The sequence below is a fragment of the Scomber japonicus genome, chromosome 12 (genome assembly GCF_027409825.1).
Source record: "Scomber japonicus isolate fScoJap1 chromosome 12, fScoJap1.pri, whole genome shotgun sequence".
NCBI classification, from domain to species: Eukaryota; Metazoa; Chordata; class Actinopteri; order Scombriformes; family Scombridae; genus Scomber; species Scomber japonicus.
In genome coordinates this window covers 18536537-18560519 of record NC_070589.1, presented here as the reverse complement: position 1 = coordinate 18560519, position 23983 = coordinate 18536537, and the positions used below count along the sequence as shown (strand labels likewise).

Sequence of the window (23983 nt, the reverse complement as noted above, 5' to 3'; positions counted from 1 at the left end):
TAAAGCATCTTTGAAGTCCTCTCTGACAAGTTCCTTCATTACAGCATGACCTCTGATAACCCTCTCTGGCAGATTTGCACATACCTCTTGGGAACTAATTGCTTGAAGTAAGCAGGGCCTTCAAAGCTGCGCACATAGAACTGACCTTCAATACCTCAAAAAAGTGTACAGTCATTTCTCTACAGAGCTCAAACTGTCTAGGATGAGTGACCTTTAAAATAGAAAAGAGCTAAAAATTAAAGGTATAAGGTTAAAAATGGGCAGGTTACAGTGTGATTTTTAGCCAAACATTGGATGTGTCTCCTATGGAACGACACATTGCTCCAACCTGTGAAGACATCATGTGGTGCAGTGAATGCTTCCATCTAGTGTACACAATAAGAATTGGGCTCCAGTGAGTAATTTGGTCAAGGATTCATTAATACCAAGTCAAGTTAAGACCAGAAGAATGAGCACTATTTGGAAATATTGTCTGCATGAGAGAGGATTTTATTTCTAATAAATCAACAATAGTATATATTGAGCACAGAACTCCAATAATGTTAATAAGAGAAGGGATGGAAGTAAAAGTAATACAGCAGTAACGGGATGAACAAATCCTCAATTTGGACAGAATAATTTGGAAGTTAAAACAAAGGACGGTAAACTCATAAGAAAAAGTTAATTATTTCACAAATGTATTTAGTATACATTTTGCAATAAGGCATTTAATCTTATCATTAAAGATGCTGCATTACAGCGTAGAGCACTGCAGCCCTGCCATCAGTTCTGCATACGCATGGTCTGAGGAGGTTGTAAATTTGTTCGTACTCTTGTAAGTTGGAAAACTGAAAATAAAATACTAAAGATTTGTGCATCAAACATTATAACGCATGGTTTAAGCACAGATTTGTGAATGAGGCCCAATGAGAATAACTAAATTATATAGAAATACTGACAGACAGGCTAACTGGGTGACAGATAGGCAGAAGATAATAATCCCAAAAAATTATTACATTTACAGTTTTTTCAGTTGCTTTGTTTGCAGAACTTCATCATCCTAAACACATTGTGATTCTCAGTGCTCTCGAGTACATTTGCTAATTGCTCATTAAGTAAATCCTTAAATCCAAAATAGTGCACCCAACCATCATAACCTTCCAGACATGTAAAACGTCCAAAAACCTCATCTAGATGTTTGAATGATTAAGCATTGACAATAGTCAATAGTATTGGCTGTGCTGAAGTGGTGGTGGGCCCCTAAATCAAAATGTGTCAACTTGAAAGCTTGAGCCAGCCCTGGGGGGCCAGAAATCCCAGCTACGCCCCTGCACACACCCATGAAGCCAAGTGGTAGGTCACATGATGGCTGCCAGCAGCTGTCAGCTGGTTGAAATGATCATATTTCAGGTGTGAAGTTGTGTTGTGTTTTCTTAGCTCGGCTGTAACTGAACTAAAGTCTACGAAGGTTCAGTGAATTAGTTCCCTACCTGCTACCTGTAAGTGTGAAGTTGCTGTCTCATGCTTGCTAGTTAACCAGCTAGTTGCTCTGCAGTCAGTACTTTGGTCTCATAGGTCGCAAATTACATCGAGTCGTAGCTTTTTTTTTTTAAAGTTTCCCCTCGACAGTCAAGCCAAAAGTAAGTGAACAAGCTAAATAAACTGTCAGACACTCCACTTTGACGAATTTGTTGCTGAAGACTTCATTGTTGAAGGAGAAGCTAATTGTTTTCTCAGTGTTCTTGGATTTTGAATATGCCACAGAAAGTTAAAGCGGTGATGGAGTCTGACAGCCTTGAGGAACAGCTTCTCAGATATGCTAAAGAGGGCAGTAGTTCTCATGTTCAGAGGCTCCTTCAGTTGAGGATTGACCAAAGCAGCCAGTGGTGGACAGTAACGAAGTACAAGTAATTCGTTACTGTACTTAAGTAACTTTTTAGCGGATCTGTACTTTACTTGAGTATCATTGTTTTGTGAGACTTTATACTTTGACTCAACTACATTTGGAAGAGGAAAATCTTACTTTTTACTCAACTACTTTCCAAAAACCTGTCGTTCCTTTCAATGTTCCTTTCCACAACATGCATGCCTGACCAGCTGCTGTGACAGGTCCAAATGAACGTGCACCGCAAGTGTACCAATCAGAACACATCGTGTGTCGAGCAGTTTTGGCCCGGCCCCCTACCTGGCTACTTGTCCCAACTTGCCTTCTCCTCCATCCATATCTCTATTAGCATTCATTTGACAAAGTTTCGCTGTCCAGTAGCCTGCCCTGCCAACACATGGAAGTTAAAGAAATATGTGTCTAGTGTGGTTTTCCCCCTCCCTATTAATTCCTAATCAGGTGATTTCCATTTAGTATGATGTGCTTATGATAATTTCAAAAGATATCAATACCAGATATCACAAATGGAAAACATTTTGTTTTCAGGGTGGTGTTAGTGGGCTTTTTAACCTTAAATGACTTGATTGAGTGTATAAAGGACATACCAAGACATTGGAACTACATTACACCAAATTACTTTTACTTTTGATACTTAAGTACATTTGAAGCCAAGTACTTTTATACTTTTACTCAAGTCGACATTTAAAGGGAGCACTTTCACTTTTACTGGAGTAATATTTTACACTAGGTATCTCAACTTCTACTCAAGTACGTGGTCTGTGTACTTCGTCCACCACTGAAAGCAGCTCTTTCAACATTAACTACAGATGTGAGTGAAAACAACGAAAGACCTGCTAGCATTACTTACAGCTAGGTAGGAGAGTGTTCATTTTTCTTCTCTGTCTCTGCAGCCAGGTGTAAAGCCAGCTCAGGATGGACACCTCTCCATCTGGCCTGTTATTTTGGACACAAGGATGTTGTGGAGGAGTTACTTAAGGTGAGAGAGCTGTGCAGTGGATGATTTGCACTTTATTTTGTGTGTTCAATAGCTCTTTTGATGTGTGTGTGATTTGAAACCTGTTTGCAGGCAGGTGCTGATGTGAATGTTCAGAATAACATGGGTGACACACCCCTACACAAATCAGCCTACACTGGAAGAAAGGTAAAGCAAGAGAAAATACAGTTGCTTCCCTGCCACCTCATACAGTATATGTTTACAGAGAGTTGCTGTCTCTTAAGTCATGGTGTTACTTCTCCCAAGCTGTCAGCTAAAATTACTATCACCGACTTATTCAACTGAAGCTGTTGAGCGATGACAAGTGATGTTCAGATTTTTAGATTTTCTTTATTTTGCCCCCTTTAGGAGATTGTTCTGTTGCTGCTGCGGTATGATGCCTGCGCCAACATAATCAATGGAACAGCTCAAATCCCCAAAGATGTCACAGAGGATGATGAAATCATTACCATGCTGGAGGGTACGAAACAATAGAGTAAAAAAATGGCTGATGGCTTCTCGTGACTGTAGATCAGTTTCTGTTGTTCTCAAATGTTGTTTGATGGTTTGGTTTGTGCAGCTGCAGAAAGAAGAGAGGCTAGACGGCGAGAGGAGAGGCTTCTAGACGCAGCCAGAGAGGGGGAAATCTCCACTTTGTCTAAGCTGGTCGGCGTCAGGTCCTTCTTTGAAATTTGGCTGAATAAAGGCCATTTTACTGCACTTTTCACAGCTTAATGATCACAATAATAGTCATGCACACATTTGCAGTCCAGATTCCCACTGTTAACCTGCACAAACTGCATGATTACAGCTGTATTTGTTCATTTCTGGTTGCAAGAGTCGTATATATTTGATATAACATGGTCTAAAAAGGTCTGAGGTTCTGTTGATAGATAGCAAGTCAAAATATGTGATAACTGCCATTGTTATTTGCTGAGTAGTACAGATAGTCCAAAATCTTCAAAAAGAACAGCTGGCATCACCAATTCAAGCTTACAATTAGGTCAATGTAAAATGTTTTCATGGATAAAGGTAGATATAATTCAGATATGTGTAGATAGATTTTGGTGCTATTAAATGTGTGAATGTGAACCTGTTCTGCTTTCAAGTTGTCTCTGTTAACACTCTTTTATTCTGTAGCTCAGTGGAAAGGAAGCTCTGAATATTGACTGCAGGGATTTGGTGGGCAATACGCCCTTACACTGTGCTGCCTACAGAGGGCAGAAGAAGTGCATTATAAAGCTACTCAAATCTGGAGCTGACCCCAGTATCAAAAACAACAATGGTATATCCCTAAACATGTTCTCAAAATCACCTCTTAAAATTCATCATTACTCATTACATTACTCAGTGCAGTAACGTGGGTCAGTTACTCAGTTTAGTATGGTGGAATTTAATAATTTAAATTATCATTTGTACAGATATGGCAAAGACTATATTCTGATTCAAAGTGTTGAAAGTTTCATAATGTATTGTATGGCTGACTGTGTTGCAGGACAGACCGCTTTGGACCTGGTCCGCACTGATGAACTGAAACAGATTCTTGCAGCCTATCAAAACAAGGTGAGGACAGAGAAGAGTATATCATTTCAATTAAGCTTTCGTTCTCTTTTGAGGTAGGTTTTTCTTTGGAAAGAGCAGATTATGGTACAGAAGCAAATTTTTTCAGTATTCACTTTTAGTATCTGACAGTCAGTCTATCATGCTGTCCAACTCGCGATATGAACTCCATTTGGAAGCAGTGTTATACTGCTTCCAAATTTTGGAATTTGACTCATGGTCCACAGGATGATTCCAAATTACTTTGATCCTCTGGGATCTCGGCAAGAACCACCATTGGGCCAAAATATAGCAAAGGAGAATCAAACTAATGATGAGATTTCTGTGAACTTTCTATAAAGCAGGAGTTTCTTTCCTGTTCCTCCTTCATGTTTCCCAGAGGATTTAGCGTGCCAATTTTAGGATCTCCATGACCTAATAAATCAAATTTTGGTGCTTCTCCAGCCCCTTAATCACAGATTGGGTTTTTGCATTTTCTCTTTAAGGAAAAAGTGGACTTTGTTATCCTGCACCTGGACTAAATATATGGTAGGATGTACACGTACTGTAATTACCTGGTGCATTTGCTCGTTACACACTTTGGAGTAAAATTCTTGCGAGTCATCAGTCCTAGCTCTTGCTTGGATGTCAGATAGGCCTGACATTGCTTTAATCCAGAGCATTGCATAGTCATCCAAAAAAGGCAAAGCATAAAGCTGTCAAGTAAATTAACAAATACTATATACTGTTCACCTTTTGAAATTATGCAGGTTTTATTAGAATTAAAAATACAACTCCAATGGTTTCTGTCTGAAATGTTTTTTTTTCCTAGGATGTGAACAGTGGAGTGCACAAGATGGAAGGCCTTCTTTGGAAGGTACCCAGATGTTAAAGTGTATTCTTTTTATCTCTTAAAAGGCCAGGCAACGGTTTTGTTCAGACCTTTCCACATGTGGATGTGCAGACTAACTTTTTCCTGTGGATTTAAACATAGTATAATCATTAGATTATAATTACATAAAAAAGTATAGATCTTTTATTTTTTATTATTTAGTATTTTATGTCTTCAAATGTCATCTGTGAATACACTAGTTTATTTTGAAGAGAAAATGTGTGATGCTACAAAAGTTTGAAATACAGACAATAATGTTTTCCCCATTTATACATGATATATTTATACGTTTATCGGTTAATGATTCCCATGTGACTTTGACAGAGTTCACGCTTCCTTGGATGGCGTTCCCACTGGGTGGTAATTGAGGATGGAACTCTCTCCTGGTACCCCAGAAAGTGAGATAACTTTATCTGTATGCAGTTCTCTAAAGCTAAACATGTATATGTACTGACGAGGTTTCCCAGGGACCCCAAAAATAAACTACTGTAAGAAACAACCATCATCATAAAATGTTCACTTATTCCTTCTCAACAAATTATTAGTTATGTAATTAACTTGGGGAAAAAAGCAACAGATTATTACTTTATTACTGTAATTTACAGTTAATTTGGATATACAAAAATATATACTTTGAATACAAATAGCAGCTTTTATCCCAAGTACAATCTTGCCCCCCCCAAAATCTTGCCCCTCCCCCAGTAGTGTGTGTGATACTCCCATAGCAAACATGAACTATGTGAATAGTTGCGTCTGTTAAAACTGCATATGCCCCCAGTACATTGGCGTTTTTAAAAAGCACTAATTAAAACAGAAACAGAAAAACAATGATTTGAAGTCACAAGGAACAAATTGATTGGGAAAGTCATGAAAAATTGTAATGATAGAATAAAGTACTTGTATGATATGACAGAATATACCTGCTGTGGCTAAAATACATTTATATCATTTAATAATTCTTATTTTCTCCAAGTAATTCCACTTTGAGATGAAGTCTTTCGTTCTTTTTTTGGTTTAGCAAGCACAGTTAAAACTGGAGCTTAAAACAGTGATTACTGAATTGTCTTAATTCTATGTACTATGTGCCAGGAGCCGGATGCCTGAAGGCTTTTGTCTGAGTGCTCTTCCATCTGTCTCTTTTTCTAGGGCTGATGCACTGGCGGGTGTCAGGAAACAGGGCTGTAAGTCTCTAACACAAGCCTACTGCATGGTAGGTAGAAGCCATTACAGACTCAGTGTAACCAATGACAAAATGTTGTTCTCAGGCATTTCAGTTGTAATCGCATTCAGCTTATAATATGATGGTGTTTGACATCTAGTGCAGCAAGCATTACCATAGGTGATTTTATTTATTTTGTCATTCCAGGTCAAACCTTGGGACCATTGCGTCTTCATGCTCAGGTGCTTTGATGACACTTTACATTATTTTAAGGTCTCCTCAAAGACAGATTCAGTGGCAGCAAGAAAAGTGAGATGAGATTCACCTTTACCCCCCCCCCCCCCCCCCCCCCCTCCTCTGCATATAAACTGATGGATTTGTCTTGAATGTATCTGCACAAGTAGAAAAATACTAAATGTTACTGGTATTTTTTTGTTTAGAGATGGCTGGATGCTTTTGAGGCACACTCATCCTACAGCACTTATCACTGCACCCAGCAACACATTATCGATAATGATGATGATGCCATAGCAGTGGGGAGCCTGACACAAGCCCTTCAGGTGAGATTAAGCTCAAAACTTTAAAGAGAAGATAAAGTACAATAGAAAGTAATGAGTGCTTTTCAGTGCTTATATATGTCATTATATATGTGCTTAATGTAGCACAGTTTAAGGGCCTCTCTTTTCCTGTCCTCTTTCAGGCCGCCAGTGCTTGCCAGCTGAAATTGGAGAGTGAGGTGTCAATTTTTTTTTCTATGGTGAAGAATGAGGATAATAGTGGTGAGAGTCCTGGATCTAGTGACCTATTATTAATGCAGTTTTTCTACCGTCCAAGCCCAAGTTTAAGAAAAATATGTTGTCAGAAAATGAATCGTCAATAATTATTCTGGTGCTGTTGTGAGGTTCTCAATTTTGAAGATCTGCTGCTTTTCTGTTTGCTATCACTGTAAATGTTATAATGTTTTGAATTTCGACTGTTAATCTGAAAAACTATGAATTTGATGACAGCACCGTGGGCTTTGGTGATTTTGGGGTATTTCTGTACAGATTTTTGGAAATTTGTAGTCCAAAGTAAAGATGAAGTTGAGTTTCAACTCGATTTTTTTTTACTATTGTAAACAGTCTATGTTAATATAAATCTACACTGAGAATAGATTTGTCCTCTTCTCAAGTGTTGGCTGCTCCTCTTCTACTGAAAGCCAAAGAGACCAGTGAGCTTTCCAGTGAAACCTGTGCTGCTCTCCATCTGTGCCTTGAACTGCTGTCAAAACAGGAGGAGGTAGGGTAATATTTTTCTCTTTTTTAATCATGTCAGCATGCACTAGGCTGGCAAACTAAGAAACACAATACAGTACTGTTATACTGTCATGCATTATTAAATGCCTGTCAGAACCAAGATTTCAAAATTTAATCTAGTGGTATGAAATATTTTCCAATCCTACACCTGAAGCTAGTTTTCTTTTAGATTGGCTATAGCTTACAGAGAATGTATGAATCTTCATCTCTTTGATTCCTTCCTCCATGCTCAACCATGTGCTGTGCTCCTATTGGCTGTCTGAATTATAATGAATGGTTACAAAATCCTCAAGCCCTTCCCCCTTACGTTAGCTCTTTCATACCAATCAGCTTTGAAGTTTGCTCGTGCACGCGTGTGTGTCCCTGTTCACCTGTCCTAGCGGCTGTGCTCTGCCCTTGAGAGTAACAATGTTACGGTGTGGTAATCACTGGCATGTCTGTAGGAAGGACACAGGCAAGATCCGCTTTTATGCTTAGCTCTGCATTCAGATTGCAGATCAGTGTAGAGACAGACACACACACATACACACACACACACCCCCTTGGACTTGGATCTACACACTGCCGCTCTAGGGAAAGGCTGTGCATTGAGCGAGGGAACTCAAGCGCGTGCATATTCACGGGCTCAGCTGGAGATACATGCATTCATCCTCACACACTGAGAATACACGCTCCCAGGCATACCTCCACATGCTGAAGCATCTGAGCACAGGAGATATAAGAAACAGGGACGGCACTCTGATCCAGCATCTGCACAGGTACAGCCCTAACAGTTAGATTCTCTGCTTTTCTCTAGACATTTTTTTACTGTTTGTAGTGGGCTGGTCCCAGTATGGCATGGATTTATCCTGGTGTCTTTTTGTGTACTGGTGATTTAAGAATTGGGTGTAAAGCACTGGCATAAGCAGCTATTCATCAATATGCAGAGGTAATTTCTATGGATGTGGAATGATATTAATTCAGAGTGTGAAATTGAGCGTATTCAAAGTGGTACTGAATGCTACACTGCTCATTGAATCTTTTTAATGAGATCAGCTTTTAAATATCATGAATCTTGTCAAATTAAGAACATGGAGAGAGACTAATTTACATAGATTAGATTGCATTGGGGACTTCTTTGAGTTAAGCTTTTGCGATAAGAACATTTTGAACTTGTACATTTTAACAGTTGCTCTTTTGTACTTCACCTTACTGTATCGCCTAGACTGAGAACTGGGAGATCATATCATTGGTCTCGCACCTTTTTTTTTCTGTCATCACCAATTTAGCACTCGTGTCAACATACCATGCTGAAATGCTGAGACTGTGTTTAGTGATTGGTGATTACAGTATGATATTGTGCCTCAGCTCTGACTGGAAACTTCTGGAAATAAGGAGCTAAGATTATCTTCATATGGAGACACAACTAACAAGTCTTGTGTGTCCACAGTGTGTGGTTTTGTATAATAGGTTGAACATCACTAAATTTAGTCTTCTATCGGATACAGTAAAACTCTTCTTTGGGAATCGGCAAGATATATTACCACTAGGGCTGAGTATCATTTAAAAAAACTACAATACCAGTACAGATACCGGTACCTTTAAAATGATACAGGAATGCATTTTGAAATGTTCAAATGATCTAAATATTTATTATTGTGGTGTCTCGACACGCTGAGCTACCAACCCCGTCAAATACACTGTGCCCGATTTCACCACCACACTAGCTGCGGTAGTGGGGCAGTCACATGTCACATAGCTAGCAGTGATTGGCTGCGAGCAAAACCATAAAAGAAGTCTTTTTTATGGTGCAAAAAGGATCAAATCACCAGAGAAGTTTTGGTACTACTTAATGTATTGAGTACTGATACCCAGCCCTAAATACACAGTGCCCAAGTGCAGCATTACACAGGGATGTTTGCTTTACCAAATCACATTATCTTATACATGAGTTGGCAACAGCCACTACCGTATCACAGAGAATAACCCAGTGTTATTATCACAGGACTAAAAAAGTCATAACAATGTACGCTGAATTAATTTCTGATAACCAGATTGTGCAATAGTAAGGAAATGTCTTTACAAGCATGTTACATCCACGCCCCTCATGCTAAGCCGCCACTACTATGTGTACTAACTGGATTATATTTCCTACAAGTGCTGAGATTTGCTGTATTAGTCGGTATTAACTCTAATTCCACCATCCCATTGTCCTGCCTCAGAAGCCTGTGTTGCCTCCACTTCCACATGGTTTCTACAGAACAGAGCACACAGTCATCACGTGTTGTATTTTGCCTTGATGTTTAGGCAGATGTGTAAGAGAGTGGTTTGATTCACAGCTCAAAGGGTTTTGCAGCAATATTCCCCTTCAGCACAGTAGATGTGGTCTGACCCACTTCAACAGCTGCTACAGTACTAGTCTATTATGCATTTGAGTGAGAATGCTGTATGTATACAGTACATGCAGGGCACAGTATGGCTGATTGGTGAGTATGTGACATTTAAAGTAGAGATCTTTGTGCTGCTAACTTTGCCTCTACACAATAACCCTTATGAAGATTGAACTGGGTGTTGTCAGTCCTGGGCAGAAACCTTCTTGGGTTTTGTGACTCAATGTGAGTCTCAATATACACAACACAATTTTATCAGCCTACCCCTATTTGTGTTTCTCAGGCAGCAGGATTCCACACCTGTCAAGAAAACATATGGAGGCTTACAGCATGCAACCACTTAATGGTGACACACAGATAAGCAGATCTGTCAGTTTACATCACTGTGAAGACAGGAGAATGGCAGCATAGTTGGGGGTTCTGTCTCTGTCTCTGTCTCTGTCTCTGTCTCTGTCTCTGTCTATCTATCTATCTATCTCTCTCTCTCTCTATTTACATATTCATCCCCTGGGGATTGGTGATAACACAAAGTGCCATTTGACCTTTACTTCAACCATCACGGCATGGGTTACTGACCTACTGACTGTCATCTCTCACCAAGAGGAGACTTCACTGTGTGATGTTTCTGTTGGCTCCCTTTTTTGTGTCTTATAAGACTTCTAATAGACTTGACTTTTTGATTTTTACCACTCTTGACCTTTTTAAGTCTAGAGTGACTTGCAAAATTCCATAGTATTTCTATGTATTGGTCACTGCATCTGTTTTGCGCCTAGTACTTAACTCACACTTGCCCAAAATGTACATTTTTATTGCTTAACTCACAGTCACCATGCATTCACGTACATTTTGACATACAGTTAACATTACAGAGTACCATACTGAGCTATAACAGATTTGCCTCTGAGAATTACTTTCTCCTTCAGCAGGGAAAGCAAATTTTAGAGCAAAGTAAAAGCTTTATTCTTTGGGGTGTTGGCCAAGGAGAAGCATCCCTCCCAGGCTCCACTACAGCACACAGCCTCAGCAGAGCTTAAAATAGCGCTGTTTGTGCTCAGGCGAGAGGATGCAGTGAAAGCGAAAAGACTTGGCTTGGATAGTTACACAACAAAGTGTTTTGTTCCTGGATGGGCTCTTAAGCCAAGTCCTTGGGACAGGGAGGGTTAATGCAGACATACCACAAGCTCATTTACTTTACACCATATATATATTTACAAAGAGGCTCAACTTAACTGGGACCTTGCAAGAAAAGTCTTTTTATGGAGTTTTTGTGCATTCCATAGATGCCAAATTGCTCTGTGTAACCAGTGCCTGAATGCTTGTTTGCTGTTGTTGATTGGAAGCACATTAGAGGTTACATTTTGGCAAATAGACTGATAGTCCCAGTGCAGACATTTTAGAACAGTAGGATAAATCTGGTCATTGGATTCTGCTGAAATTGTTTTCCATAGCTTTTAGCTTTTCAATTAATTGAGACAAAAACATGACTGCATGTCAAATTATGTTTTTCCCCTATCTGTATTGAGGGACAGAACAATAGAGGTTTATTCTCAAATATGAATTGAATATCATTTATCAGAATCTGAACATTCACTTGTATATTCCCACACAGAACATGACCTAATAGGAGCTGAACAGACAGAAGGAGTGAAAGTGTTGCTCATGGATATCTTGAGTTTGAGTTTGGCTGTGTCAGCTGTGTGTATTTGTGGATATGGGCATAGCCGTGAATGCGTCAGTTCATATAAACTTAATGTAGCTTAAAATATTCTAATCAAAGGTGTTTTATGGCTCTCTGTGTTGCTGAGTTGTTATCATCGTGTTGTTGTAATTATCCCCACCTTTCTGACTATATATACACTGTGTTGGTGTCTGTGTGTGTATGAAAGTTTTGCTGAGTCAAGTCTGGGTCACAAAAAATTTGGATGCTCATTATACATTAAAGTCATGTATTTACTGTTTTTTTTTTTTTTTTTTAAACCTTAACTGGAGTTGGAGCAGCGACTATGTGCACATTGGAATTGATTGATAGGCAATACAAATGGCTAGATCGGCGGCTTTAAAGTTGGCTGACCAGTAAAAACAAATCAGCTAATAAGTAAATTAGTCACTCAATGTTTTCACTGCCTTATTCATCATGTGGGCTAGATCTCAACCACACAGGAGTCTGAAGCTGTTTATGTAACCATTTAGGCTTCCATGGAATCATTTAAAGCTACTTATCACCTTTAGTGCATATAAGATATATAATACATTGTCCTCCTGTATGATTTTTAAAAAGCCTTACCAAAATGAGCACTTCACTGTATTTGATTACTTGAAAATCTTGGTGTAGAATCATGACCTTTTTAACCCAAATTATTTTTTGGACTTGCTAATCGCATATTTTTATGATGACCACTTGACAACTGTGTCTCTGTGAGGCTATAACCACATAACAGAAAGGGAAATTAGCAAGCCACAGATGCAGTGAGTAATAACCCATGTTGACCCAATGTATAACCCAAAGCTGCACACACAGTGCTTCAGTCAGTATAAGTGATGCAGCTGAACTTTTCATCTCCAATAGAAGACAATGCCCTTGCTCTGCAGTCTCAGATTTACAGTGGGATTTACAAGCTCCTGTTTCTCTTACACTCTACTACCTTCCTCAAGGTCACTTCCACAAGGCTTTTTTCAAACTTTAGAGACCACTTTTTATGATCAGTGTGCTTTCTTTACTTTTATGAATAGCTTTTTCAGTTTTTCGTGTTTATAAATGCATTAGTAAGTTGAGTTTAAAAATGTTAGGTCAATTTGTTTATTATCGTTTTATTTTGGTTAGTACTGTTATCGGACACTATAGCATTATTGGTAGCAACTGTGCATTTTTAATTTTTTTTCCCAGTTTTGTTTAGTTGTCTTCTTTTCAGAATGTGAAGGACAGACTATGACAGCACTAGATAATAGGAAACGCTGATCTGGTCTGTCCCACAGTAGCCTGGCTCAGGTTGCTCTGAAGGGACACTCAATCCTGGGTCACATAGCTCTCAGAGACTGGGGTGTATGGTTCCGACTGAAGGAAACCAGATCTGCGTGCAGGATTAGAACAATAACCTGCGTCAGAACCACAAAGACACACACAACTGTAGCCAGCAAAGAAGCAGATCAGTACTTTGATAGCAATCAAACTATCACTGCCACGTTTTTTGTACATATGCTGGATCAATATAAAGTATGTGAGCTTATTTTCTTCATAATCTGTATTTGTCTGTGGTGTGTGTCTGTGTTGTCTGTCTGGTGGGCCTGTGTTTCCAGGTGTGGAGCCTGAAGTTAGAGCAGGAGGTGGAGAAGAACAAAGCTCTGACAGAGGCCCTGCAGACTTTGGCAACTGAGCACCACGAACTCAAGCCGTCCCTGTGTAAGAGCAGGAGATTGTCAACCTTCAGTACCCTCACTGAAGATGACTTCTATGACGCTGTGTCAGGTCAGCAGCCCCTATAGCTTAACAATCAAGACCAGTGCTTCAGTATAGTACAGTGGATCTTGTTTTTTAGTATCTTGGCTCGGTCATTAAATAGTGCGCATTATCTTCTCCTGTCATTTTCCACTTTTACCAGTTACCAAGATTTTGTCTCGAGCATGTGCAGATGTATTTCAGAAGTTGACATTTCGGGTAAAGAAAAAGTAGTAAAATCGTACTACCATAGTTTGTTGCAATGGTCTGTTGATGTAGCCTTCGGAGCTGGTGGAAGTCTCCCAAAGGGCAGCTTCAAAGAACAGGACAGTCAGAACAGAGTGGGCTCCACAGGACAGGGGGCCTTAAAGAGACAGGAGTTAAAACGGTGTGTTTCAGACAGAGACTGAACTGAGGGGCTGCATAAAGGGTCAGTATAAGATTAATAAGGAGTTTGAGTTTTTTTAATAAATCATACAGATACTATAGTTGATCCCCCAGATTAAAAATATAGACCATTAAATGTGTGTAATATGTTCCCTTGGCTTTGTGAATGTTTAGATTTCAGCATATTCAGCAGTTGTGATATACACAGTGTGTTTTTGTGAGTAGCGCTGAATGTACACATAACTTTTGTTTACAACAAAACCCCACATGGTAACTTAAAAAATAGTACCACACATTTACATACCATGTAATATGTAGTGGGTGGGTATGACTTAGCTTACTTGATTGGGAACGGCTTGTTCAACTATGGACAAATGCTGTGTCCCAAGCTGGTAAAAAGCTGATTTCTGGGTCAGTGGTTATAGTTAGAGTAAGTGTGTGCATGTGTCGGTATGAACACCAACCGTATCAGGATCAGTAGTCCTCATGAGGAACAAAGCCCAGTGCTAATAAGGCAAAACATTATGTCTGAGGTCCTGGTTAGGGTTAAGGTGTGAATTGAGGTCAAGTTAAGGTTAGGATGGTGTGTCTGTGTGTGTCTGTCTGTGTGTGTGTCTGTGTGTGTGTGTGTCTGTATCTGTGTCCTATTGACACTCAGTCTATCAGCACTCTGTCACTGAGATTACCCACACAACATTGCCAATGTCCTCTTCTCTTAGACTAAGTGGTAATGAGGTAGTGATTAGCTGTTTTTTGCTTTGGGTTTTCAAGTTCAATGTATCAGTAGATAAGAGAGTATTTGACAGTGGTTACTGCACTGAATGTTAACAATGTACAGTGTCTGCAGAAACCAGTCTAAAGTAGAAAAAAAAGTATTTATATACCCCACCACAGTGAGTATATACAGCAGACTTTCTCCTACTACATGTTTGTGTACTGTGAAGCAATGTCTCTCAGGCAATGTGTTATTATTCATAAATAGCCCTGAGTTATCTACTGGCCAGAGACACTCTTCCCATGAGACTTAAAATTGTGCCCAGCATATAAGAATTTTCACATGCTGAGCTGAAACATAATCACATGTCTTTGTGTGTACAGAGCAGTATTGTATGTGGTAACACATTTAACACAGTACCAACATGCAACTCTGATGTCTGAAATTATCATGTCATTTCTGATCTCATGATTCAAATACAGGTACATGGACTAATTAACTCTGACTAGCTGTTATAGAGCGTACAGACACCACACTGTTTCCTCTCCTTTTGTGTCTGTGACAGTACCTGTAATGTCATTGACATTGCAGGCTTAGGGTGGAGCAGCATCCAGCAAGCACAGAGCAAACACTGTTAGAGGAAATGAACCCTCTGCACGGCCTCTCATTGGAAAACAATCCTCAGGTGGGGTTTGGCTGGCAGCAGGGAGGGGGGAGGGTTGGAGAGGAACTCAAGCAGAAGTGCTTTTGCGGACACTGTACCGATTAGGCTGCAAAGCTGGCGTTTTCTGAGCCGGCCACTTGAAACCACTCTTGTGTGTGTTTGTGTGTGTGAGTGTTTGGCATGACCTAGCATCTGCCCCCTGTCATCATCCCACAGAGTCGGAGTCGGAGCTCTCTGTGAGCGGCTTCCTGTCTGTGGCCAGTCAGTCCTGTGAAGAAGACGAGGGGAGAGACACCCCCCTTCTCAGCAGCCTCTGCGATCTCAGCGCACTCAGGGGGCCTACCGGAATGTCAGGGGAGGGTAACCATGGCAACCGACCAGCCCAGCATAATGGAGTGAAGAAGCACAGGTGGGACATGTTCCAGTTATGATGTCATGCTCATTTACTGGTTTAAATGATGGCAAAGAGACCAGCGGAAATGGAAAGACAGTCATGCTGAGTGCTCTACAGACAACCTGTTCACAGATGATTATCATGACTAGTAGCAGAATTCAGTAGTTTATGACTTTTGATTGCAAGTTAATACATTTGCGAGCAACTTGAAATGTATATTGTACAAGTAGTATGCGTTACTTTGGCAGGTTGCAGACCTCGATCAGTAAAAAGACAGGCAGGTAAATGGTAAAGAGTACATGTAATGAGATACCACCTTTCCGCTCCGGTCTGTTTTTGTAGCCAGGTGTTTTGTTGTCTATTCCACGGAGAATAGTCTGTTTTGTTTTTCCTGACAGATCCAACTCCCCAAGCGAACAATCTGCTTTGCTCTTAGTGTTTTGGTGCCTTGTTCTGTGAAGATTGGACAATCTCTTTTATCTCTGTGGATGCTGAATTCTAGATTCCTTAATCCAACAAGTGATACATGAATAATTTAGCATGTGCTGGCTCAGAGACTGAGTTGGAGGAAAGGGGACTTGCTTGAATAGATGTGTGTCGATACGTGTGCTCATGTGCACGTGTTTGTGTGTTGTGCATTAAAGATGTATGAAGTGTCTGTTTATTTGGAATTACACCTGTCATTCAAAGATACATATGCCCCTGCTCGCCCAGAGACAGGACTTGTAACCTTTCTAACAACATCCTAACAAGAATACAGTAGCATAGAAGCATCATTGAGTTATTTTCATGCATAAAATAATGATTTGAAGACTGTGTTGGCTGTGATAAATGCTTGCTCCAATGTATTGATTTAGCATGTTCATGTGTATAGAAAGTCCTGCCTCAGTGTCAAATGGGTAAACATTTTCAGTGAAATTGCATCAGCAAGGTAGATGTTGATAGTAAATATGATTTATCTTAGAAAATAGACAGCCATTTATCATGATTCGGTTTGTAAGAAAGTTCTTTTGCTCAGAGGATTTCTTTAATTAAAGGCAGAGGCTGGTGGAACACAAACTAGGCCAGAAGTATAGTCTACCATGGATTGCTGCTCTGCTCATCCTACAAATGGAGCAAATCCCCACCCTCTTCCCCTTTGTTTATTTAGCTGAAGTAATGGCTATTATTTGTGTAGTTGCTTCAGCCCTTATTCCTAAACAAGGACACCATCTGCCTCTAGCCAGAATACCCATTAAACAGTTCACACTACACTTGCCAGCAAGTCTTGAAGGTAAAAACGGTTCAAAATTAGAATTAATTTTTTCAAGTAGTAAAGGCAAAGGTGGATTAGAAAAGTGGCTGCATGCATATAAGTTGTGTCATAATTCTCAGTGGTGTGGAAATTACATTATTACAAGTGAGAACTATTTTTGAGCTAAGCTTTATATGCAAAAAGAGCTATTTAAGGAGTGAATCTTATAAGAAGTCATGAAAACCAACACACACACACACACATGCAGTTGAAAATCCATTCATGGGTATTGCATGAGCCTTGTCTAAACCAGCTGAAAGCTCATTAGCTTACAGGTGTCCGATAACATTGTTCCCAAATGGAGGGTCAAGCTATGTTGTCTACTGTCTATCTTAGATGGTACAAAACTCAAATTATTATGTAGGCAAAATTATGATTTTAATTTGATTTTTTTTTCTTAAAAGTCACAACTATTTAAATATTCAAGTATGACAGAAATCAGACCACATGCTCTGAAGGATTCAGTGTGTGCCTGCTATAAATTGCATACTGGGCAAAAGGAAGAGAACTTGAAAATGAATTGTGCACCAATAGAAATATTCTGTTTGTTTATGTATTTGTTTATAGTTGACAGTGTTTCTCTCTCTATACTGCTGGGCCATAGAAGAGCATCTCTACCGTCTCCCATGTTCTCCAGGAATGAAGTCAGCATCTGGAGTATCTTGAAAAAATGCATCGGCATGGTGAGAAGAGATAGTTCTCCTCAGACAGATTTGCCCTTTACGTAAAATCAATGTTAACTTGAGATTTTGTTGTTTGTTTGAAGAAGGCTTGTTGAATAAGGACTGAATTTGAGTAAAAATGTTTTGCAATTCATTACATTTTTTGGTAGAAATAATCATTGGTGTCTGTGTCCTGAAGTCCTTAGGGATCTCAGTCCATACACAGCTGCTGCCTGGATTTAATTACATTTAATAATGTCTGTTAATGTTTTATTCCCCAATTAACTGTGGTTAATGATTCCTGCAGACATAAATCAGTGGGCAGACACACAGATATGTGTCTATCAATATACACACTTATGAGGTATGCCTGAAATGCGTTGAATAGTGCCCTTATGTGGTGGTTGTATTAAGAATATCTCACATCATTTTTTTGTTGTAAACCACTGCATATCAGGCAAAACATTAAACTGATTTCTCCTGTGGCCTAACACTAAAATATTACAATTAAATGTTAGACGAGAAAGAATAGTATCAGTGGATAACACCATAACATGACACATGCAAGACAAATGATGGGGCATTATGGTATTGGGTGTGCATGTATACAGTATACATGTTATTTAACAGATTTATGCATTTTATCAACTTTGCAAGGACAGGATTTATTGCAGTTATTTTTATTCAGCTGTATGTGTTTCCTCACAGTTGCTCACATCTTCCTCGTTTCCTGTTTCAGGAGCTGTCAAAGATTGCCATGCCTGTAGTACTTAATGAGCCTCTCAGCTTCCTCCAGCGGCTAACGGAGTACATGGAGCACACCTACCTCATCCACCAGGCCAATGCTACAACAGACTCTGTTGAGAGGATGAAGGTACCAAAACACCCATGTTTACTTTCTTGAATAACACCATATATAAATCTGAGGACTAATTTCCAAAATTAAATGTCAGTTTCTAATTTGGAGTCTCATTCAACATTGTAATCTCATTTAGGTCATTCAGTAGAGTCGTATAATTACATTTTGTGCTATCAGCTTCTTGTGTAATATAATGTTGGTGTCTTATAAAGGAACTGACTAAATGTCTTATCATTATCAAATATTGAATTAGTTACCTGTAATCAGGTCATCATAAGTGAATGCTTTGTAGTGTGTTGCAGCATTTGCTGTGTCAGCTGTAGCGTCACAGTGGGAAAGGACTGGGAAGCCTTTTAACCCACTACTGGGGGAGACTTATGAGCTCATCAGGTATGACATTGAACTCCTCATGTGTACACTAAATGCATACATTTGTTTATCAGAAAACAAACCTTTTTGCATTTAGTAAAGATGTACTTTTCTAAGTGGACTAACCTACAGCACCAACTGTGTCTTTGTTCTCCATCAGAGATGATTTAGGTTTTAGGTGGGTGTCAGAGCAAGTAAGCCATCACCCTCCTGTCAGTGCCTTTCAAGCTGAGGGCCTCAAAGAGGATTTTGTCTTCCATGGATCCATCTGCCCCAAACTCAAGTTTTGGGGTAAGTGCATAGAAGCAGAGCCCAAAGGACTCATCACGCTGGAGCTGCCCAAGTAAGTGCACGGTTAAAACAGTTTTGTATGTCTGTGCTGATTCCTTTTTAGCTAGTGTCATGCTTCTTTACTTTTATCTCTACAGATATAATGAAGCCTACACTTGGACAAACCCCACCTGTTGTGTCCACAATATCATTGTTGGTCAGCTTTGGATTGAGCAGTATGGGAGCGTAGAAGTGATCAATCACAAGTAATAAGAATTCCCATCTTTCTGTGCTGTTCTGTTTATGTGCAAATGTGTGCTTGCCTAGTGTATTTACATGTACAGAGTCTTGGGTGCATTAATATATTCCTTTCTGAGCAGTGCAGTAGAGTGTTGATCTACTTTAAGATTTAACAGTTGCCATTAAAATAGAAGAGAGTGAGCAGGATAATTAATGTTTGAAAGCTTCAACTTGCACAAAGCTAAACAGTGAAAGAGAATTGGTAAACAGTCTGTCATTCTGTGGCAGGACCGGAGAAAGATGCAGCATGACGTTCAAGCCCTGTGGCATCTTTGGAAAAGAGCTCCATAAAGTGGAAGGATACATACTAGATAAAAGGTATTGTCTTCTTTTACTGAAAGGAGAAATATGTAACACTGACAGCAGGTGTGGGTACTCCAGTCCAAATTCAAAATATTGGAGAGACTCGAAGCTCACACAGGTTTTTAGGTCAAATCTATCTCATTTGATCCAGTTTGTTTGCTTGCTTCCATGGCTGCAGCACACTCTGTTTGCATATTTTCATATCTGGCAACCTCAGGTGTTGAAATGACTGTAAACCTGATCTCACAGAAATGTGTTAAATGATCATGACCTCTCAACACTGCATTAAGTGGTGGTGTCACATAATGTGTTAAAATTACATTCCAGCATCACAATCAGGTTGAATGGGCAGTGAGCACAATCACTCAGGCCAAAACAGAAACAGTCTGCACTGTAAAGGAGAACATACTGGCTTGTAGTATTATAGTTGTAGAAGACAGTAATTCAATTTAGCATGTTTACTTAATCTCTGATAACATATCATGCTTATTTTATAAGGTAGTATAGTAAATATATTACATATTGGTCCTTTATTGATTTCAATTTTTATCTGATGTTCAGTATTGCCTGAAAGTAGTGAATTTGTCATAAATTACCATATTGTCACTAAAACAGTAATGGTCAGTGATGATAAATCAAAGGTATCTAAAGTAGTTTTACTAACATATGTTCCTTATGTGTTTGCAGTAAAAAGAAGCTCTGTGCAATGTACGGCAAATGGACCGAATGCCTTTACACAGTAGACGCTGCTACCTTCGACGCCCACAAAAAGACTGACAGAAAGAATTCGGAGGACAAAAAAGGAAGCAAACGGGTATTACATTTTTACTACATTCAAACTCACCTGTGCTCTGTCTCTTTTCGGGTCATGTTAAATTTAATTGTATGTGTTGTGTGCCTCTGGCCTCAGAGCAGTGTGGACGAGGAGCCAGAAGAGATGCCTCCACCTGAAGCTGAGACGGTTGAGGTCATCCCAGGCAGTGAGCTCATCTGGAAGATAACGCCTCGACCAGACAACTCAGCCAAGGTAGAAGAGATGGAGGATGATGAATTTCAAAAATGAAAAATACTTTGAACTTTGAATGTATTATCATTTTGTTGCTTCTCATCAATTTCTAATTTTATTCTCTCTGTGGCAGTTTTACGCATTCTCCACGTTCGCCATGCAGCTAAATGAGCTAGAGGAGAGCATGGAGGGAGTTATTCCACCAACAGACAGTCGTTTCAGACCTGACATTAAGGCCATGGAGAATGGAGATATAGGTATGATCATATTCAAGACATATTTCCAGCTAAATTTAATTACTGGAGAATGGCCTGTTTCATTGTGTTATATTTCTTACTGGATCATTATTAAAGTGAGAATAGCATTTTACTGTTGCAAATGTTGGAAGTGGAGCTTTTAACTACCTTATTTACTATTGAATAGTTAAATCTGTAATAATGGAAAAGCCCCAGTCAAAGAAAGACAATTTAGGGTATGATTGGCAACTAAAAACCTTATTTTTAAAAAGCAGTTAGGCAGTTAGTGGAGAAAAGGTTATTACTTTAGGGTGGGGGGGGGGGGGGGGTTGATTCACTTGTTTTATTCCATCTCTTGCAATATCCGGTTTCCTCTTGTCTGTCTTATAGATCTGGCAAGTGCAGAGAAGAAGAGACTTGAGGAAAAACAGCGAACAGCTCGGAAAGATCGCAGCAAATCAACACAGGAATGGAAAAACAGGTTAGTCACTGACAAAATGTGTTCTAATGTCATTGCTCCAGTTTTAGGTCTGTTTTACTAACTGCCTCCCTGTTGTCTTGTGTTAACAACTATGCTGACCCCTTTGTTATAAATGAGAAGGAACATTGCACTTGGACCAAGGTTTGGTTCCAAGCTTTGCTTTCTTGCTGTTTGCTTTGCTGTGAATTGCTGCACTACACCCTCCTCAGGACAAAATGCAGAATTGCACAAAATATATCAGACACTGGCTCTCATGAAGAAACTGATCTTTGACATTGGATGTTTGGTTTGAACTTATTAGCAGAAACATATTGGGATCCTTTTAAAATAAGAATACTTTTTGCCCCAGTTGAACAAAGTGGTGTGGCGCTTTTTGTGTTTTGATTCAACTGTGATTTTATTTTTCCTATTTTTCTGTTAACGACTAGTGGTGCATTCATATTAAATCATTCTTGTTGTTAAAACTCCACAGGTGGTTTCAGCAAGGACCCAACCCTTACACCAAAGCTCAGGACTGGATCTACTTGAAAGGCTACTGGGACAGAAACTACACTCAGATGCCTGAAATCTACTAATAAGTAGAAACACGCATATATACACATATGCATATTTACCACCTTTTAGCTTTATCTGCTAGAATGGGGGTTACATCAGGTCAGCTATTGGGTTCAATTTGAGAAAAAAAACATGCTTAAAAAATGTCTTTAATCTGTCAAAGACCCAGAAAACAATGAATGAACCAAGAGGTACAGTACACATACCTCAGTAGACCTATGTGAACAATGAAGCACAAAAGCTATTTTTTTCTTATATATTGTGGTTCTTGGCTACTTAAGTATGGTATAGAGTATAAACTAGAATGTATTTTAGATATATTTTATGTCAAATAGAGTGTTTAAACAGAAACCTCAATTTTATTGTGTGTAGTTTATCCAGAATTCCTGCTGGTTATGAAAACATTTCCTCATCAACTTAATTGCAGAGAGACAGTGGTGTCACCGCCAGACCTGGAGTGCATGATGAAGTCCAAGCACACTGATCAGAAATCTTAGACACTAATCCTACTTGTGATAAATTATGCAGTGCAATGTATTAAAATAGACCATTTAGGTACCTTTGCCTTTGTTCTCGCATCAGACATCAAGTGTTAGATAATTAAAGCTTGACTGATGTGTTCAAAATTTGCCTGATTGTAAACTAACATCTAGATATTTCTCTGCATCTCTGTTTCTCTGCAAAAATGATGGCAAGTAAAATGTTACCATATCAGATCAATACTACAACAATAATACTTTTTTGTATAATGTCAAAAATAACAAGCCCTTAACTATTTACTGTATAGATGTGTATAGAGATGAACACTGTTGCACATGTCTACCTGACTGTAGACGCAGTAGCACTTTTTGTCTGATAGTACTGAAGCAGGGACACTGCCCTGCCTATATAGATTTGTGTGTGTGTGTGAGTGTGTATAAAGGTCTTGCCATAGTTAAGTATGACTAGATGTTCTTAGTGCTGTATGCATAAATCTCACTGAAATTTAACTGTTACAATCAATGCATGTGCATCAATATAACTATGCAAGCCTTATCTCCTTCACGGTCAAGCACTGAATATTTCTCATGTTGTGGATAGCTAGAGGTTTAAGTTTTTTCCGTTATATCATTCTTTGGGTATCGAAACTGAATTTCTATTGTTGCTAAATAAAAGCTTGGGTATAATTGAACATCCTGAGTTTTGTGTCATTGTCCTTTTAATCTTAACTTTTTGAACAAGCCGTATTGCTTGGTGCTCTTTACCCCACTGCTTTGGTTACCATGGGTGACATTGTACTCTTCATCAAATATTTTCTTGGCCCTCCTAATTTAGTTATTCTGTGTTTGCTGACACTTCAATTTCACAGTTGATCAACACTCTTAAGGGTCAGGAAAAATCTTGAATCTACATGCACTGCCCCCTTTTTAATGTATGAATTGTCTAATATCAGGCCATGAAACTCTCCCAAACAAGAAATGAGCAATCTGATGTAAAAGCATGTGTGAGGCAACCCAGAATTTGTACAGATGTTTACCTCAGACTTTTTCTTTGCTACCAAGTATTACATCTCAAGTTTTAAAAGCAGTTCACCATAAAAACATGTGTATAGACAGTAGGAGTGGGTGATATACCCTCAAAATTATATCACGATATTTTAAGGAAATTTGTGATAACAATATTTATGATGATATAGGAAAAAAACATGTTATCAATGATTGCAGCTTGCAGGCAGCAGCATTTATTGTGCAAACAAAATGAAGGGCATTTTCCATCCTACTTTTCCAGTGAGGTGCTCTCATTGACGACCGAATTTAGAATCTATTGCCACAAGATGGCAGCAGCAGCAATTTCCACTTTGATATCAATAGTTAATTTTCCAGCTACCTCTCTAACTCTATTGCAGTTTGTGGTCTATTGATATTGCATATATTTTTATATATTTTGTAAGACGGCACCATGAG

At 39.1% G+C, this 23983-nt stretch overlaps 1 protein-coding gene across 1 annotated transcript; it reads left to right on the top strand.

Annotated features, from left to right (window-relative positions):
- The first annotated feature begins 1758 nt into the window (after positions 1-1758).
- On the top strand, positions 1759-22082 carry LOC128369651 (oxysterol-binding protein-related protein 1-like). Its single transcript, XM_053330729.1, has 27 exons — positions 1759-1880; positions 2780-2861; positions 2952-3026; positions 3228-3339; positions 3439-3524; positions 3999-4143; positions 4354-4421; positions 5230-5274; positions 5614-5687; positions 6436-6499; positions 6656-6757; positions 6889-7008; positions 7149-7227; positions 7620-7726; positions 13407-13575; positions 15528-15720; positions 17607-17682; positions 18401-18535; positions 18813-18910; positions 19050-19232; positions 19318-19425; positions 19688-19777; positions 20450-20576; positions 20673-20789; positions 20902-21025; positions 21395-21485; positions 21958-22082. Exons 1-27 carry the CDS (start codon positions 1759-1761, stop codon positions 22058-22060), a joined length of 2895 nt encoding a protein of 964 aa, XP_053186704.1. The 3' UTR covers positions 22061-22082.
- Positions 22083-23983: the final 1901 nt, after the last annotated feature.